This window comes from Nannospalax galili, unplaced genomic scaffold (genome assembly GCF_000622305.1).
Source record: "Nannospalax galili isolate Female #2095 unplaced genomic scaffold, S.galili_v1.0 scaffold283, whole genome shotgun sequence".
NCBI classification, from domain to species: domain Eukaryota; kingdom Metazoa; phylum Chordata; class Mammalia; order Rodentia; family Spalacidae; genus Nannospalax; species Nannospalax galili.
The window spans coordinates 2,727,812-2,746,999 of NW_008350535.1; the positions used below are offsets into that span (position 1 = coordinate 2,727,812).

At 40.2% G+C, this 19,188-nt stretch overlaps 1 protein-coding gene across 1 annotated transcript; it reads left to right on the plus strand.

Annotated features, from left to right (window-relative positions):
- Positions 1-17,783: 17,783 nt before the first annotated feature.
- On the plus strand, positions 17,784-18,656 carry LOC103745813 (arylamine N-acetyltransferase 2-like). Its single transcript, XM_008847816.1, has one exon. It carries the CDS (start codon positions 17,784-17,786, stop codon positions 18,654-18,656), a length of 873 nt encoding a protein of 290 aa, XP_008846038.1.
- The last annotated feature ends 532 nt before the right edge of the window (positions 18,657-19,188 follow it).

Sequence of the window (19,188 nt, forward strand, 5' to 3'; positions counted from 1 at the left end):
ATTATTTAAATACAAAAAGATTGAAATAATTCCATGCATTCCATGCATTGTGGTCTGATAGAATGCATGGAATTATTTCAATCTTTTTGTATTTGTTGAGGTTTGTTTTGTGCCCCAGTATATGGTCAATTTTAGAGAAGGTTCCATGGGGCACTGAATAGAAAGTATGTCCTTTGGTGCATGGGTGGACTATTCGGTAGTTGTCCTTTTGGTCCATTTGATATATGGTATCATTTAATTCAGATGTTTCTCTATTAATTCTCTGTCCTGTTGACATATCTAATGGTGACAATGGAGCATTGAAGTCACCTAATATTAATGAGTTGGGATTAATCTGGGTCTTCAAGTCCTGTAGTACTGTTTTTATAAAGTTGGATGCACCAGAGTTTGGTGAATAATATATGATTGTAATATCTTCTTGATTTATTGTCCCTTTGATCAGAATGAAATGGCCCTCTTTGTCTGTTCTGATTAGTTTTAGTTTAAAGTCTATTTTGTCAGATATTAGAATTGCAATGCCTGCTTTTTTCTTAGTACCATTCACTTTGTATATTTTTTTCCTATCCTTTCACCTTAAGGTAGTGGCTTTCCTTCAAAGTGAGATGAGTTTCTTGCAGACAAAAACAAGAGATGAGTTTTGTTTCTTAATCCATTCAACTACTCTGTATCTTTTGACTGGGGAGTTCAGTCCATTGATATTTAAAGTTATTAATGAAAGATGTGCATTGAATCCTGTCATCTTTATTTCTGGTCACATTCTTGGTGTAGCTGTGCATTTCCACAGTTATTCCTTCACTGACTTTCTTTCCATCACCCTTTGTGTATAGTAGTTCCTTTCTTCAGCTCTTTGTATTGCTTTACGAACTCTCTGAAGGGCTGGTTTTGTGGACATGAATTCTCTCAGTATATTTATGTCATGAAAGATTTTTCTTTCTCCTTCAACTATGATAGACATTTTGACTGGATAAAGTAATCTGGGCTGGCGTCTGTGGTCTTTTAGAACTGGGAATACTTTGGTCCAGGCTCTTCTGGCTTTCATAGTTTGCACTGAAAAGTCAGCTGTAATTCTGATGGATTTTCCTTTATATGTGACTTGTTGTTTTTCTTTTGCAGATTTCAGTATTGTCTCTTTGTTCTGAAAGTTTAGTGTTTTTACTATGATGTGTTGTGGAATGTTTCTTTTCTGGTCCTGTCTGTTTGGTGTTCTATATGCTTCTTGTGTTTGTATGAGCATGTCTTTCTTTAATTTGGGGAAATTTTCTTCTACAATCCTGTTGAAGATCTGTTCTACACCATTGTCTTGAGCTTTTTCTCCTTCCTGGATGTCTATAATTCATAAGTTTGATTTTTTTATGGTGTTACACAATTCTTTCATATTCCATTCTTGTGTTTTCTTAAATTTTTCTTTTTCTTTTTTTTGGTCTTTTCTAGACAGGGTCTCCGTGTAGCCCCAGCTGTCCTGCAAACTCACTATATCAACCAGGCTGGCCTTGAACTCACAGAGATCCACCTGCCTTTGTCTCCCAAGTGCTGGGATTAAAGGCTTGCACCACCATGCCTGGCCCTTAAATTTTTCATAATCTTTGCTTGAGTGGTCTGATTCATCCACTTTATCTTCCAGTCTTGATATTCAGTTTTCCATTTCATTCATCCTAACGGTGAGGATTTTTCCTGTTGTTTCTAATTGGCTTACTGAGTATTTCACTTCCTTCTTCATTTCAGCCTGAGTACTCTTCAATATTTCTCTTTTCTGATTTCATTCAGAAGTTTATTCCTATCTTCCTTCAGATTTTTTATGTCTTTGTGTATTCTTTAAATTCACTGAATTCCTTTATCATGTTTATAATTGTTCTTTTTAAATCAGCGTCCTGATTTAAATCAGTGTCCTGTCTAGGGGCTTCTTCTTGGAGAACTCTTCTACAGATCTGGTGGAGTTTGATGGGGACATAGTGTTTTGGCTTTCTGTTTTATTATTCTTTCATTGTGATTTTGGCATGTGAAATGTTTTTGTTGTTTATGATTCTGATTTGAGAATTAAGTTGAAGTATGCTTCTGTTTGTATTACCCATTTGTAAACTTCATGTGGTTTTGTGGTTTACTTGTTGGGCATGAAAAGTTGGTTGGTCTAGGCTTCAGGTTCTCTCTTTGATTTTATATTAGAGTGGCCTAATTGCTTTTGTCTTCAGGAGTTCCCACAGAGGCCCAAGTGAGATGAGGTACAGATGCTATCAGGCTTTCTCCTAAGGTCTGGATCCCTCCAGGAAAGATGCTGACCTCAGGAATTTGGGGGCTGGGCTGGCCTGGGAGTAGGGCCCAGGAAAGATGCTGATCTAGGGCAGCTGGTGGCTGTGCCACCCAGAGATGCAAAGGGAGGTAAGGATGTGAAGAGGCCCTGAGGGCTCCTGCAGGGAGGAGCAGGTTTGGTGGTCTGGATTCAAAGGATCAGGAAGCAGTGGTGGCTCTGACACAAGAGGTTAGCCCCAGTGTCTGGGGTGCCAAGACAAGAAATGGGCCAGTCTCCAGGCTAAGAAGTGAAATGCCGTGAGGGAGCGGGAGGGTGAAAGAGGCTGGGAGCGTCAAAGTATGGTGGGTGCACTGGACTTACCCAGGAAAGGTGCTGGCACCAGAACACTGGAGGCTGTGCAGCCCAGGAAGCAAAGGGAGGTGAGGGCAGGACAAGGCCCAGATGGTTCCTGGGGACCACAGGGAGAAACTGGGTTGGTCTGGGTGCAAAGGATCAGGAAGCAGTGGTGGCTCTGGGCTGAGAGGTTAGCCCCAGTGTCTGGGGTGCCAAGGCAAGAAATGGGCCTGTATCCAGACTAGGAGGAGAGACACCAGGAGGTTGAAAGAGGCTGGGGGAGTCAAGGCACTGTGAGCACACTGGACTTACCCAGGAAAGGTGCTGGCCCCAGGACACTGGGGACTATGCAGCCCAGAGAGCAGAGGGAGAGGAGGGTGGGACCAGGCCCAGGGGGCTCCTGGGGACTGCAGGAAGGAAATGGGCTGGCCTGGATGCAAAGGATCAGGAAGAAGTGGTGGCTCTCTAAAAGAGGATTTTGACAAGCTGGCCAGAGACTTTAAGGTGCCTCTCTAGTCTTCTGGCTTGTCCAAACATTATTTCTCCATCTGATGGAAATTAGGAATTGTTCTGTCCTGTCAGGACCTTAAGATGAACAAGGCAGAAACCAGAACCCTAGATGTGTCTGGAAAGAGTAGAATGATAAATGCATAGTTTGATTTCTTCAATTCTCACGGAAAGTCAGTGTGGATAGTTCTTTCCCACTCTATCACACTAAGCCAAGGCGAGGGTCTGTACCAATCCCTGTTCTCATGTTCAGGATGCACCCACTGATCCTGGGGCAAGGACACTAGACATCGCTCATTATAAATTTACACCTCTGACTCCATTGATTCCCAGAACAAGGGCATTAAAGAGACCATTCCTAGGGTGGGTGATGAAACAATGGCACGTATTAAACTCTAGTCATGCACTCTATTCAATGAAAGGGAACAGAGAAAAGCATGTTCATTCAAAGAACATTCTATCAAACATGTTGCATTTATACAATAACTGATACATAGATGGAAAGGAATGGCATACCCATGGTACACAATGGGTGAATGTTAAAACATTATATGACCTGAAAAAACTAAACACAAGACAGCATTTGATTCCATCTGGATGAAATATGTAGAGAAGCTACAACTACATGAGGTCAATTAAGTTTGTGTTTTCAAGAGACTGAAAGTAGGAGAAGGAAGTTTTTTTCTGTGGAGATGGAAATGTTCTAGAATTGAGTTATTGTGATGGTTGCAACTAAAAATCATTAGACCCTTAACACAAGTGATACATGTATTAAAATGACTTTGTACACTGACAAACAACTGTGAACTCTAGTTAAAGCTGAAAACAACAGTCCCTTGATCTACCTGCTAGACCATCATCATGGACCTAATTAAAGATTCTTTTCTGAACAAAGAACAGAAGAACATGCTTTAATCTACAAAATGTCATCAAGAAAGGACCAAAACCCAATTCACACCTGTTCTAGTTTGCTTTCTATTGCTGTGGTAAACACCATGACCAAAAGCAACTTGGGGAGGAAAGGATTTATTTTAGCTTACAGGTTACAGTTCATCATTTAGGGAAGCCAGGGCAGGAGCTCAAGCAGGAACCTGGAGGCAGAAACTGAAGCAGAGACCACAGAAGAACGTTGCCTGTTGCCTTTCTCCCCTGGCTTGCTCAGATACCTCTCTTTTAGAGCCAGGGCCTACCTGCCCAGGAATGGCTGCCCACAGTGGGCTGGGCCCACCTATATTAGTTATCTATCAAGAAAATGCCCCACAGACATGCCCAGAGGACAGCCTGATGGAAGAAATTCCTCAAGTAAGGTTCTCTCTTCCCAGGTATCTAACTTTGTGTCAGGCAGACAAAAACTAACCAGCACAACATCAAAGCCCAAGCTCCCCTTTCTAGCCATAAAGATTCCTGACTTTTTCTGTCTTTAGCCCCCTTCATAAATTCTTCTGTATTAGTTACTTTTGTTGTTGTGATTAAATACCATGGTCAAGCAACCTATAGAAGGAAGAGTTTATTTGGCTTATGGTTCCACAGGAATAGTTGATAATGGTGGCAGAGGTATGACAGGAGGCAGCCAGAGAAAGACCCTAGAGAACACATCTCCATCCATATGTAGGAAGCAGAGACAGAATTGGAAATGGGTCCAGGCTCTCAACCCTCAAAGTCCACCCCAAGCTGTAAACTTCCTCCAGAAAGCCTCAACATCCTAATAGTTTTATAAGCTCTGCAATCAGCATCTCTAATTGGGGACCATGTGTCCAAATATGTGAGCCCACTGGAATATTTTTCATTCAAACCACTTTATCATCTGAGTGATTTCCTTTACATGAACAGCAAATAAGCTCAGTGCCTTTGTGATTTTTTTTAGTATTTGGATTTTATCTTTTCTTCATGGAAAATAAATAAATGCTATATTCCTACATGTGAGTCTGAGATCAATTGCACCACTCAAACATGCCATAAGATCTTCATGCCCTAGTGAACAAAAGCCTGACCAGACAGAAGATGGCAAAACATAGGATTATCTACTTATAGAATGATTATCTGCCATTCACGAAGCAAACTCTAAGTTGGTTTTAAATTCATTCCCATCATCTTTGCAAAAGCTGAGACTTCAGAAGTCAGGATGGTAGATTTAATCTCTTAATCTAAGAAAAAATATCATAGGATCTTACAGTTTCACAAATGTAAGAAAAAGCTCTCTTCCAGGGTCAAGGGATTTCTGCAACACATTTTTCTAAGGATAACAACTTTGAGACCATAATGTGAAAGTGGAAGGCTAGTGGATGAGCTCTAATCCTCTTTTGTGAGAAGAATAAAGATTAAATGTCAATCAATTGATTATTTTCATGAATAATTAGACACCAATACTAGCTTCAGATCTAAGTGATAGTACAATGCCCAATACTCAGCATCAGCCAGAAAGCAATCTGCCTTCAACAGCATTGCTCTGACGATCCCCAGTTACTGGCTATTTTAAACAATAGTCTTATATTACATTTCTAACTGTTTATATTCATCTACTATGATTAAATACTACCACAGTGAATGGTTAAAACAAAAATAAAAAGAAATTTATTATTGCACAGTTCATAAGCCTGGAAGTCCAAGATTTAGACTTGATTTCTCCTGAGGCCTCTCTCCTTGGCTTTCTCACTGTCACCTCACATTGCCACTCTCAATCTGTGTGTTGTCTGTGTCCTAATCTCTTCTTCTAAGGATGTAAATCATATTAGACTGTAGCCCGGAAACACCAACCCATTTTACCTTAGTTAGCTCTTTAAAGGCCTTGCCTTCAAACACCACTACATTTCAAGTAGGATTGATTAGGATTCTAACTCACAGATTTGAGAACACAATTCAGCCCATAGCATTCTGCACTCTGGCCCTCAAACTCCATGACCTTTTCGATGGAAAAATGCAATGATCTCATTCTAAATTTCTCAACAGATCCTAGGATCAAAGCTAAATCCCAAATGTCATCTAAATCTTATCTAAATCAGATATGATTCATCCTGTGGCAAAATTTCACTCCAGTTATAAATTCATAAAACCAGACATCATCTGATTCAATGGTAGAGCACTAGCCATCCCATCCACAAAGGAAGAAATCAGAAGGAAGTAGTCCAAGGAAATCCAAAGGCAATGAAAACTTCACTAGCTTGTAGCTTCAAAAAATGGCTCTCTCTCTGTTCTTTTCCCTGTCCTCTAGAACACAATATAATATCCCATCTTAGGCCACCAAAGCAATGGCCTCATCTCCTCATCCTGGAAGAAAGAAACCACCTCTCTAGACCCAAGGAGGAGACAAGTCTGTTCTCCTAGCCTGTGCCCTTTGGGCTCCTGGTACCAATGGCAGCTGTGCCAGTCTCTGAATCACCTTTGGGACCATTCTTCATTTGACCTGAAGGACAACATATGTCTACAGACATGCGATTCTACGGGTCCATCATATAGAAATCAGACAGACTTGTGTCATTTCATTGTCTTTCCCTTATCTGTTGAACCTGGCAGTAATTCTGTTAAGCTGTTCATTGCATCTGTGAGTCACATTTATTATTCTTTTATTCTATAGTTATCCAGACCCACCCCTATTGTTCTCTAGAGAACACCCTTTCTCATCAGTTTCAATATGGACAGGCTCAGAGCTTTCCAAGTAGTCATGTTTTGGTTCCATTTCACCTAACGATTCCTTTTTCAATTTATAGAATGTCTTCATGTCTCTAAGCAAAAAGAGAAAACAGGTCTTTCCATCACCACTTAATTTCAGACCTCTTTCCAAGTTGATCACCCACAGCATCTCTCTTCAACTAATCACTAGGCTACGATTCAGGCAAGTTCCTTGTTATTACCTCCCCTTCACTGTCTGTGTGTTGTACATATTTCTGTTGACACTCTTAAAGACAGTAGGGTTTTTTTTTTCCTAATATTTACCTCAAAGCTCCCAAAAACTACCCATTACCCACTTCCAAAGACTTTTTCACCTTATTAGATTTCAGTATGACTATTACCTTAGGAAAGACAGAATTCAGTCCATAGCCCTGGATAATATTGATATGGATTCTAGGTATATAACTGTGGAACAATGAAAATACTAGTCTTTATATTCTCTGTGCTACTGTAACTGTCTTACATATATGAACTCACTCAACCCTCACACACAAAAATAAACCATAAAAAAATCAGGAAGGTTTAGGACCTCTGACTTGCAAAATATTAAAATTTAAAAACCTTATGAGGTAAGTGCTAATATAAACCTACAAACGTTGCCAACCCGGAAACTGAATCGCCGAAAGTATAAACCCGTTGACACTGTCACAGTGAGGAAGGACAGAGCTGGGATTGTAAGAGGGGGACTCTGATGGAAATACAACACACCTTCTTTCTCTTTTTGCTGTTCAGGAAGTGTATTGCTCATGCTATAATGAAAAAGCCACCCAAGAAGTCAAGAGATTCCCACCAGTCCACTTAGAGGAAATAAAGTTATATAATGGAAGCCCAGAACACATACACACACACACACACACACACACACACGATGGTCTATAAACATACTGTAGGAAACACCTGCCACAATTAAGTTGCACTTCTGTGCATCTCTGTAGGATCAGTAAAGTCCTAATATGAAAAATATGCCTGGCAAAATGCATGGTGGTCCTCTCATCCTCCACAGCCACCCCAGCTCTTCTTTCAGCTTTTCTTCTCTTAGGTGATACTATAAACTCCCCCAGAGTCAGCAGTGTCTTTTGTTCAATCTTTTCTATGACATTCACCAAGGTAGTTCCCCTTCATAGACTTCACAGAGTCTGCTAGCAGTTTTGTCATTTTTAAGCCAATTGTTCTCAAATGAAGTCAATTTAGTCTCCAAAAGGACATTAGTGACGTATTGAGACATTTTCATTTATCACAATTCGTAAGGAGAAAAGAGTATGATTGGCATTCAGAGAGTGGTTATTAGGGATGCTGGAAAACATCCCCCAAAGCACAGGCATTCTCCCATATGGATGATCAGATTTCAGATTGAAATGTCAATATTATGAACGTTTGAAAACTGTTAGAAAGGAGAATATTCATTTAAAACACAGCAGTGTCAGTGACCCTATAATGAGGAACAAGTTTAGGGAAATAACTTTTACTGTACATCGCTCTACTTCTCCCCGTGCTTTGTAGATAACCATAACCATATGTGAAGATGTGCATGACTAAGTAATGAGTCAGGGTTCCTGTCCAGACAAATACCTTGATTTATTCTTCTCACTAAGTCATTCTTTGGAGGTGATATGACATTTTACAGAATTCAGATTTCCAGCCTTTCTTTCTATATACAATAAGATTTTTATTTATAAAAATATCACTGAACTCTTAAACTCACTAAGGTTAATAGCTTCTTGTTAAAATAATATCTAACTTTGTATAGTTATTTGATATAAAATTAAGCACATAGGTTTAGTGATGGTCCAGGTGATCATTATTTTTAACATGATTATGTTCCAAGGAGAACAAATAATGTAGTCCACTGTAAAATCAATATTAACACTGGAAGCAGTGTGACCTTATCTTTATCCTGTCAGGTGAAACATTAACTCCAGATGACTTGCTAGAAATCCCTTTCCTCACCTGCTCCTGACCTGCGGTCTTACCATCTCACTCTCTTGTGCAACTTAAACAATGGCTTTAACATAAGTGTATTTCAAAGCTTCTAACTTGCCACTTTTGTCACTCTAAGTACCTGACATCCTTACATTTAATACCTAGCCATGTCTTGTCCAAACCCCAGCACTTAATCAACTTGACCCAAGCCTCTCCTAATGATCCTTTCCCAGTGACATCATTTTGTGAGACAGAAACTCGTAGGTGTTTTTAAACTCCTCTTTTTATGCCTCACCTCCTTATCAAAACAAAGTCTACATCCTGAAGATTCAACCACCACAGTGTTTCTGGCATTATGTACTTCCTTCCATTCAAATTTCAGTGTTATCAGCTGGGTTCAAGCCCTGCTTTGCTTGTGACAATGTAAATTCATTCGAGACAACCTAAACAAAAACAGAATTACACTAAAGGGGTTCCCTGCTTCAGCAAAGCAGCTGCCTAAGGAAGACTATCCCCAAGGTCAGGACACAGAGGCTGATGAAATGTCCAAGGAAGGCAGGTTCCATCCCAAGTTGGCAGCAGAACTTGGTAGTATTGCCCACATTTTTATGATTTTGGGGGCATGATAAAAGATGCAAGATTGAGGGGAGGATCTCATGGTGTCTTGCACCAAGATTGCAGAGAGCCACTGAGGCCAGGAAAAGCAGGACTGGACTCCATGCAAGGAGACTCTGAGAGGTGAAGCCAAAGTTGAAATGAAGACCCAAGAAGTTGAAGATGCCAGAACCACAGAACTCCCACTGGGAAAAGCTGTGTGGAAGGAGCAAAGCCAGACCAGGAGAGGGGTTACGTCAGCTACAGGATGCAGAGCTGGAGGGTGGGGGTGCTTGAGTCCTTTGGATGCCAGATGATCCCACCACAAGCCCCATATGCCAGGCATGGAGCCACAGGATTTTGTGTTTTCCGTGCTGGTTTTCAGTCTTGTTTTAGTCAATCATTCGGTGCTATGCCCCAAATTTTCCCTCTCAGAATGAAAAAGTTTACTCTGCCATTGTTGGAAGCATATATTATTTTAATCTTAAAACAAGTCACAATTAAGATTGCTTTGAGTGTCTGAATAGACTATACTTTGCACTTTGAACAGTATTGGGACTGTTAAAGACTATAGGGACATTCAGAGATAGGCTACATGTATTTTACGTTATGAGACGAAATTGGAACTTCAGGGGGCAGGGATGGAAGAGAAAGATTCAAAGTGATGGATATCAAATTGACAAGGTTGGAGTTGTGATGGTTCATCTCCGTGGTCACCTAGATGGGCTTTAAGATCAAAATGGAAACAAATCTGTGAGCATGTCAGTAAGGGATTTTCTAGATTAAGAATGACAAACCAGTTGACATGCCAAGGTGGATGGGGTGAATGTCATGGGGCCCCACCTCAAGATGAAGAGCTACAGTCAGTCAATGAGTGCTGAGGGAGGGAGAGTCAGTTTTCTCTGAGAACTAACTCCCTGACAGGTTATCTAATCCCAAATGGACAGCCCTAAACACAGTTGCACATGAACACCACTAAGTAGACTCAGTGCATTGTATCTGTGTGTGTGTGTGTGTGTGTGTGTGTGCGTGTGTGTGTGTGAACAATAAGAACCAAAGACGAGGACAAGAAATTGAGAGGGAGTGGGGTACATGTGAGGAGTTGATGAGGGATTGGAAGGGATGGAAACAATGCAAAAACAATACTCATGTCTAAAATTCTCAAGAATAAATAATTTTTTATTATTTTTATTTTATGTGTATGAGAGTATTGTCTGCATGTATGTGAGTGCACCCGTGTCATGCATTGCCATGGAAGTCAGAAGATGGCTTCAGATTCCCCTGGAACTGGAGTTAAGGACGGTTCATAGCCGCCATGTAGGTGCTGGGAATTGAACCCAGGTCCTCTGCAAGAGCAGTCAGTGCTCTTAACCTCGGAGCCATTTCTCCAGCCAAAGAATAAATAATTTGATTGAAAAGGAATTCCAGTTTTTTCAATGAAATGTTTGAAAAGAAATCCTTGGTAACAGCAATCTGAGGCCTGCTGATGCAAAATGCAACCCACCTCAAAGGGGATAAGAGATAGTTTATTCTGGAGCTAAATATGAGTGACCATGGCCTGGGAACACAGATATAGGTCAACCAAAATTCCAGGTTCCAACATGGTAATCATTTCATGAAGTTTTTATAGTAACAGAACAAAGAAAGTCATAAATCAAGACACTTTTCAAATACATTGGATGAGACATCAGTGAGGCAGGGAGGATTCTGTTATAGGATTGACAGCATTCTTTGTCCTTTGATTGGTGGAAACTAGGGTCGGTTCATACATGCTGAAGGATTTTCATCTGTCACAAGATGTTAGGTCTGATAAAAGGAGGGCAATAAATGGCTATTAAGGGCCCAAAGATGGCCCAAGGTAATTTGGATCTAGTCCCGAGACATTCCAACCTCTGCACAGCACTGATGTTCTACTCAGTGTATCAGTATTTGCAATTCTTATTTGCAAGTGCAACAACTTCATTTCGAAAACACCCTTGGGCAGATTCTAATTAGAGCAGGGGCAGGTGTAACTTCCAAACTCAATAAAAGCACTTCTCCTACAGACCTTCAAAGTGAGAGGACGGCCTCAGCTCAACTGCCCCTGATTACAGGCCCTAGTAACAGGTAAGTGGAACTCCCTGACTCGCCATATATTTTGAATCTGGGGTTGCATGTTGTCTTAAAAGGAATCTAGCAGACTATATTTTATCCCATATCTTAATTTCAAATTCAATCGTTCAGAGAATTTCAGTGATTCATACTTGGTGTCTAGTACTGTAAATATGTTGTGGTACACTGGTTCATCTGAGAGATGTTTATTACAAACTATCAGAGTATCAGTCACAGCATGTCACATTCTATCAATGAGAATTTAAACAAGTCTCTCAGCTCTGAACTTTTTTCTTCATCTGTAAAATGGGAGCTAATCGTGGAACTTACTTCAAAGACTTGCTGAAAAGGTTTAGTGATTATTTTAAAAGATAAATGCACTCAAGGAGATCCTCAACTGAATTTCCATTTTGGCTACTTTTTACAGTAATGCCCTCTGTCCCCAACAGGGTACATTTCTCAAAAGGACAAGTTAATCCCACAAAAAAGCAAGGTGATGTCAATTCCTGTTCTAATTATAGTTGCTGATCCAATTTATGCAAACCTGATGAGAAGTTATATGTGAGAGTATGACCCAAACTCCAATTCAAACAACACCATTCCTATGGGTAAACAAATTTGGAATGCAATCTCTGGGTATTCGTAGTGGACATGGGTTATACTATTATAATCTTGGTAGTGATGCTATTATCTTTGGACCTTTTGTAATCAACCACTGTCTCAGGTACCCTTGATCACCCACCAAGGTCTGAATGTCAGCAAGAGTGGAGACCTTGAACTCTTCTCTGACCCAATTCAGTCCATAGTATAAATTATTTTAGGATCTCAATTCTTGAGGGTGTAAGGTAATGTGGATAAATAGGCATGGAATCCACATAGCTTCCAGGCAGTGGTATTCATTTAGGACAAGAAATAACAAGAAGGCAGAAATCAGAGCTTTCTTCTGGCATCCTTAGCCTCCAGCAAGGACAAGAGTCAAAACTGGTTACTTTTGGGGTCCCTGCCTTAAAACTGCCTGACCAGATTCTATGTCCTGCCCTTATCAGAAGGAGGCATCATGGGGAAGTTCTCCAGGAGCCATCAACACTGATTAAAAATAAAAACCACTGCTTCACTCCTGATCATACAGTACAGAATTCTCCAGGAGCAAGGTGCCTACTGAGACAGAGTCCCAGGAGCCAAACACCCATAGACTCTGGTTCTGAGCAGGATGCCCACCACAACAAGCTTCCCGGTTCTCCTCTTCTGTAAGCCCTTCCTTTCACTCTTCACACACAAAGTAATTGACTCTGTCCATAAAGGAACTTTTAAGCTACTGTTTCTTCAACCACCTTCAGAGACTTATTTTTCTTTGACCTTCACCATCTCCAGCTGTAGATGCTATCTCCCTTTAGATTTGCTTTCTGGGCTTTCTGGAAGGACCCCACACTTGCTCCCTGCCCACTGGAAGTCTTCACTGAGAGCCATTTCTGAATTGCAGGTCTCCTGAACACTATGGACTATTGGTTAATGATCTTTAGGTATGATCAGCCCAGAAAGTCCTTTTCCATGAATATCTGAAGATAGTGAAAGGGCTGGCTTGTTCAGATTCTAAAGTGTGATGTGAATGCATATTGGTGCAGTGCCATTCAGTGCGAAAGAGAACAAAGCAAACAGAAAAAAGAGAGCAAAGGAGTAGAAAAGAAAGAGTCAAGATACTACGGTCTCTATAATTCTATTCTGAAATAGCACAGAATCTAAAGTAGGCATGGAGGAGTCCAGCTAAGTCTCTCACAATTGGACTAGTGCTGTTGTAGCCTTTTATGATAGTTGATAGGTAAAAAGTAGCCCTATGATGAATAGAGTTGATTAGGAAAAAGCAGAGTTTATTAGCAAAGGAACACATGGGACAGATTCCCTTCCGAGCAGGGAAAATGTCTGCCCCGGGTCATGAGCTGGGGTCTTTTGAAGGGGTAGGCCTCTGCTTCCTGCAGAAGGCAGGAAGATGTATTTTTTTTAAGTTGGGTGGTCGGGGGGAGGGTGGGAGAGCGGGACTGTTAAAACCTGTTCTCTTTAGAGATCAAAGGGGAAGCCTGCTGTGTTGGCCTAACAGTGCAGAAAAGTCTGCTTCTCTTGACTTCAATGACCAAAGTGCTTATCAGCTCAGTTCCCTTTTCTCAGGAGCTTGAGAAGTCCTTGAGACCCTGCTGGTGAGGGGGTGGGGCTATCTAAGCCTTAACAATAGTGTGGCAGGAACAGCCACCCCCAGAACACAGAAAAAGGAATGTGTTGTGGTCTGTGCCTAAGTACAAGTACACAGTTCTGCCTGTCATGACCTGGTCTCACAGAGCACCCAGTCAGGATACACGTGTTACCATATGTGGGAGACAAAGAAACTGAACTGTAAAGGGAAATGAACAGAGGGTATAGCAGGCTGGGTCTTTCTTTGTTCAAGGCTCTGTCTTTTGGATATGAATTCACAGAGCCAGGTGTTAGCATGAATAAACTGCTCCTGGAGAAAAAGACAGCCTCTGTGTCTTGTGTCTTTACACACAGCAAGTGCAACAACAGTATAACCTACCTACCTGACAGAAATGAAGATGTATTTAAAAGCCATTTCTATACATCCCTTAGCTATTTAAACAACGGACTCTAAGAAATTACAACTTCCTCAGGAATCTCCTACCAGGAGAAGAAAACATTAAAATCCTGGGACAGGCAGAGGATTCTCTTGCAGCCACGGGAGGAAGTTGTATAGGAGAGAAAGAGTTCCAGTTTGTCAGAGAGCCTGAAGGACAGACTTGCCTTGCTGGAAAGACTGGAGCTAAGATAACAGTGGTGGGGGAACATGTCTCGGCTGGACTGCCTAGTTGTGCATATACCTTGCCTTATTAAAACGATGTAAAAGGACTTTGGGTGAAGGTAGCTGTGTTTCTGTCTTTCTTCCCAGGGTGTCCATATTGACTAAATCTGTTTCTGCTTTTCCATCTTAATTTGGATCTTTTAGTGGGCTTATTCAGGACCATTGGCCGAACCTGGCTTGTTGAGTTTGCTTGTTATGCTTTCAAGTATAATAGCACAGCACAGATAATCTCCATGTGGATCAATGTGCCTTCCGTTCTTCTATGTTGGGTTCCTGCCCAAAATCCCATTTATGGGGGAAACAGAGGGGGTTCCTTAGCTGAACAAAACCACTGAAAACCAATGTTGTAGATGAAAGATACAGACAACACCCCTCATCACTGTCCCTTCTACATACTTCCTGGTGCAACCACTGATCACCTGACCACTGTGTCAACTATCGCACCATGCTATTAAGGGATTCTCAATCATTTATGGTCCTCAGAACTATCCTTTTGTTTTCCAGAAAAGTCATGTTTTATTTAACTATCTTTCCCATCATTTGCAACAGGAAGAAGAGGAATTATAAGATTCCTGAACTAAAGCTGACCATCAACCTACATTAACTAAAACAGGTATGCTTTCTGAGAGATCTCAATGGACTCCTGACATGTGTTCACCCTGCCTCCTTTGAGTCTTCTCCTAGGTCTATAATCAAGGTAAAGGGAAGTGTCTATCCCTACACAGAGATGCTACAAGTCACTATGGAGTGCTAGTAATGTTTCCCTTCAGCTCTTTCCCTAAAGATGACCTTCCAAGTACTTTCAGTACCTTGATTCTCACCTTTTCTAACACAGAAGCCTCTCTTGTAACAGAAGGAGACTATTACAGAGTTCCACAACTGGTCACACACAGAGATTAAGTGTCTGTGAAATGCCAAATTCTAAGTGCCACATCTACAATGCAACCTCTATACCTAAGATTCATGGAACATAGTAAACAAGGGGTAGAGAGAATATTAATGAATCTCTAAACTCATCAATGAAGCTCCCTCATGCAACAGAGGGCAATAAACACAGGGCTCAGGGACCATTGTGGAAGAGGGGGCAAAGAGATTGTAAGAACCAGGGAAAAGAGGTACATGACTATATGGAAATAGAGTCTTACAGGCTCCTGGGACCTTTCTCACATGAACTTACAGCATGCACAAGACCCATGCAAACTCGAGCAAAAAAAAAAAAAAACACCAGCACAGGTAAATGGTCAGCAGGCCCCAATCTTAGCTAAAGAACTATTGGGCAGTTGATTACTACTGATTGAAGAAGAGTTGATCTTTAAGGGAGTGACTCTAGATAGGCCGATTAAACCCCAGTGGATGAACTTGCACTAAGGGACATCAGGGGACACTAACTTGACTCAATAGGCCTTAACATAAATGACAGAATGTATGAATTCCGTGGGTGGGAGACATGGGAGAGTGCTGACAGGAAGGGGTTATAAAGAGGACTAAGATGTTGTATATCAAATACACAAATTAAATACACAAAAATTCAATAAATATGTTTTTTAAATGGGAGCTTTTTTTGTTTTCTTTCATTGTTGTTGTTTTATAGAGGGGTTATGTTGTTACCAACACTTAAGAAAGTGTTGAAATTCATTCAGGTCTTTCCTTATCTTTCTTTAGTTTCCATTATTAGTGGGTTTTTTGTTGTCATTCCAGGATCACACCAATAGATTTGAGTTAATATCCTATGGTACTATGTATGCCCCTCAATAAAGTCTCACTGATCTACCTGGGCCATGTGCCAGCCATGGGCAGTCACTGTTCCCAGATTGCAATTGTTTGGAAATGTACATTCCTGCCTCATGTATCCATCCATATAAACTCAGTATGTATGACCTGTTCTTCATAGAGTAGCCAGAAAGATGGCTTTGATTTTGTTTAGCATCATCAAATTACACTCTCCTTTTATCCCTCTCTCATATAGATTTTCCTTTTGGATTTAATAAATCCAAAATGCAGCTTGGCCAAAGGGACACTGTTTCCTGTGTGTTCTAATCACGGTTCATTTCTCTCATTCTGCTGCAATTGTCCTGGTTTTCTAGATGTTCCTTGAACACTCCAAGCAGCTTCCAGCATAGAACCTTTTGCCTCTTTAGTGCCCATGTGTATCCACAGGGCTTATCACCAGCATCTTTAGTACTAGTGAGGCTTTCTTTGACTGTCTCTTTGATATTGAAACTCTCTCTAAATGCTTGTTACCATCTTGGCTTTAGTTTTCTTCAGTGTACTTATAATCTCATAGATATGCTTTCTTCATTCATTCAGTTCCCCAGTCTCTGTCATTCTTATGTCCATTAAAATGTATGGTTTGAGAGATTAAGGTATCACTACACCAGTAGTAAATACTTGATAAATTTTCAGCAAATTGTTTGTTGAATGCATCAGTCACTCAATGTGGAAATGCATATCCCAACTTTGAAAGGGGTACTTTGTGTAAGGTAAAATTCAGCTAAAAGGGAAAATGAGCAATTCAGTGTTAAAGTTTAATCCATACTGCTGTGATAAAAACAAAACAAAACTCGGATCAAAAGTAACTTAGGGGAGGTGCGGGTTTATTTCAGTTTACAGGTTACAGTTACAGTCCATTACTGAGGGAAGTCAGGGAAAAACCTGAAGGAACTTGAAGCAGAAACCATGGAGGAACACTGCTTGGTGGCTTGTTCAGGCTCATGTTTATCCGGCTTCTATAGCAGAAGCATACATGCTCAGGGAATTGTCCTGCCTTCAGTTGGCTGGGCTCTCCTACATCAATTAGCAGTTAAAACAATTGCCCAGAGACACACCCATAGGCTGATAAGATCTAGGAAATTCCTAAATTGAGGGTTCTTTTCTCAAATGACTCCAGGCTTTGTCAAGCTGATAGTTAAAGCTATTTTAGGACAGTCAGGGAACATAAATGCCTGGTGCTCTGATGGACAATACTCCCGATTCTTTCAGGAATAGTTTAGATGCCTAGTTAATGGACATAAAAAGGAAATTATTTTTTATTAATGACTGAAAAAGAACCACATCTAAACCTTCATCTTGTCAATTGCTTCATTTTTTGAATCTATATTTCCAATTTCAGAAACTTGAAATATAGAAGAAATAACTACACTTTCCTTCTACATTTGCCAACACTGTTAAGTGAAATAGGCATGAAATATGAAATATATGATTCAAAAAGCAGTTTTTATTTTTCATTTTATGTGTGTGAATGTATTGCCTGCATGTATGTAAGTGCACCTGTGTCATGCAATGTCCACAGAGGTCAGAAGAAGTCGTCAAATTCCCCTGTGATTGGAGTTATAGTCAGTTGTCAGCAGCCACGTAGGTGCTGGGATTTGAACCTGGGTCCTCTGCAAGAGTAGCCAGTGCTCTCAACCACTGAGCCATCTCTCCAGCCCCATAAAGCAGTTTGAAATTATTACAGACATTTAAAGCCAAATTTGTATTTATGTGTTTTGTCATAAATAAATTGTGACTACAACTAGTCTTGATAAGGAGCTCCAAGTTCAAATATAGTAATATTTTATTGTTTTGTTTTCCTTGTTTTAGGGAACCATGGACATTGAAGCATACTTTGAAAGAATTGGTTATAAGAATTCCAGGAGTGAACTGGACTTGGAAACTTTAACTGATATTTTTCAGCACCAGATCCAAGCAATTCCTTTTGAAAACTTTAACTTGCATTGTGGGGGATACATGGATCTGGACTTAGTGGCCATTTTTGATCAAATTGTGAAAAAAAAAAGGGGTGGGTGGTGTCTCCAGATCAATCAGCTTCTCTACTGGGTTCTGACTACAATGGGTTTTGAAACAACAATGTTGGGAGGATGTATTTATATCCCTCCAATCCACAGGTATACCAACACTCCAATTCACCTTCTACTGCAGGTGACCATCAGGGACAAAAAGTATATTGTGGATGCTGCATTTTTACACTCTTTGCAGATGTGGGAGCCTCTGGAATTAACTTGTGGGAAGGATCAGCCTCAGATGCCTGGCATCTTCCGCTTGACGGAAGAGAATGGAACCTGGTACTTGGACCAAATCAGAAGAGAGCAGTACATTCCAAACCAAGAATTCATTAATTCTGATCTCCTGGAGAAGAATAAATACCGAAAAATGTATTCCTTTACTCTTAAACCCCGAACAATTAAGCATTTTGAGTATATAAACACCTACATTCAAACGTCACCAGTGTCTCTGTTTGTAAACACATCACTTTGTTCCTTGCAAACCCCGGAAGGGGTTCATGGCCTAATGGGCACTACCCTCATCTGTAGGAAGTTCAATTATAAGGATAATGTAGATCTGGTAGAGATTAAGACTTTGAAAGAAGAAGAAATAGAAGAAACACTAAGAACTATATTTGGTATTCACTTGGAAACAAAACTTGTGCCCAAACATGGTAGACAGTATTTGCCTATTTAAAGAAAGGAGAAGAAATGGATTTCAATGTTACTATAGGAACTTAAGTTTTTGTTATAAAAACAATCAAAATGTGAAAATTAGGTGATAGAATAGTAAGCCCTGAGTAACCATCACAAAGATCAACAGTGATCAATTGTAATCACACCTTCTGTTATAACATTAAGACAATTCTAGACATCACATGATTTTCTCCTTGAAATTGTCCACTTGTGTAATGAAATGGCTTTTAAAAAACTATAACAACATACTGTTTCAAATGTAATCACAATAAAAGTATTTTAATGATGATACGTTTGTTTTGGAAGTCATAGTAATTTATATTATAAAATTCTCTAAATTGATTTATTGTTGAGTTCACAAAAGGATTTTAATGGTGGTTATGTAAACAGAATAGTGTGCAAATTGTAGTCACCTACCAAGTATCCGATTCCATGCTTATAAAATACATATATAATTTAAGGCAGACAGCCAGAAAAATGAGATATAGTAGTGGTTACAGGTAATCCAGCAATTCTGAAAACAAGAATGACAA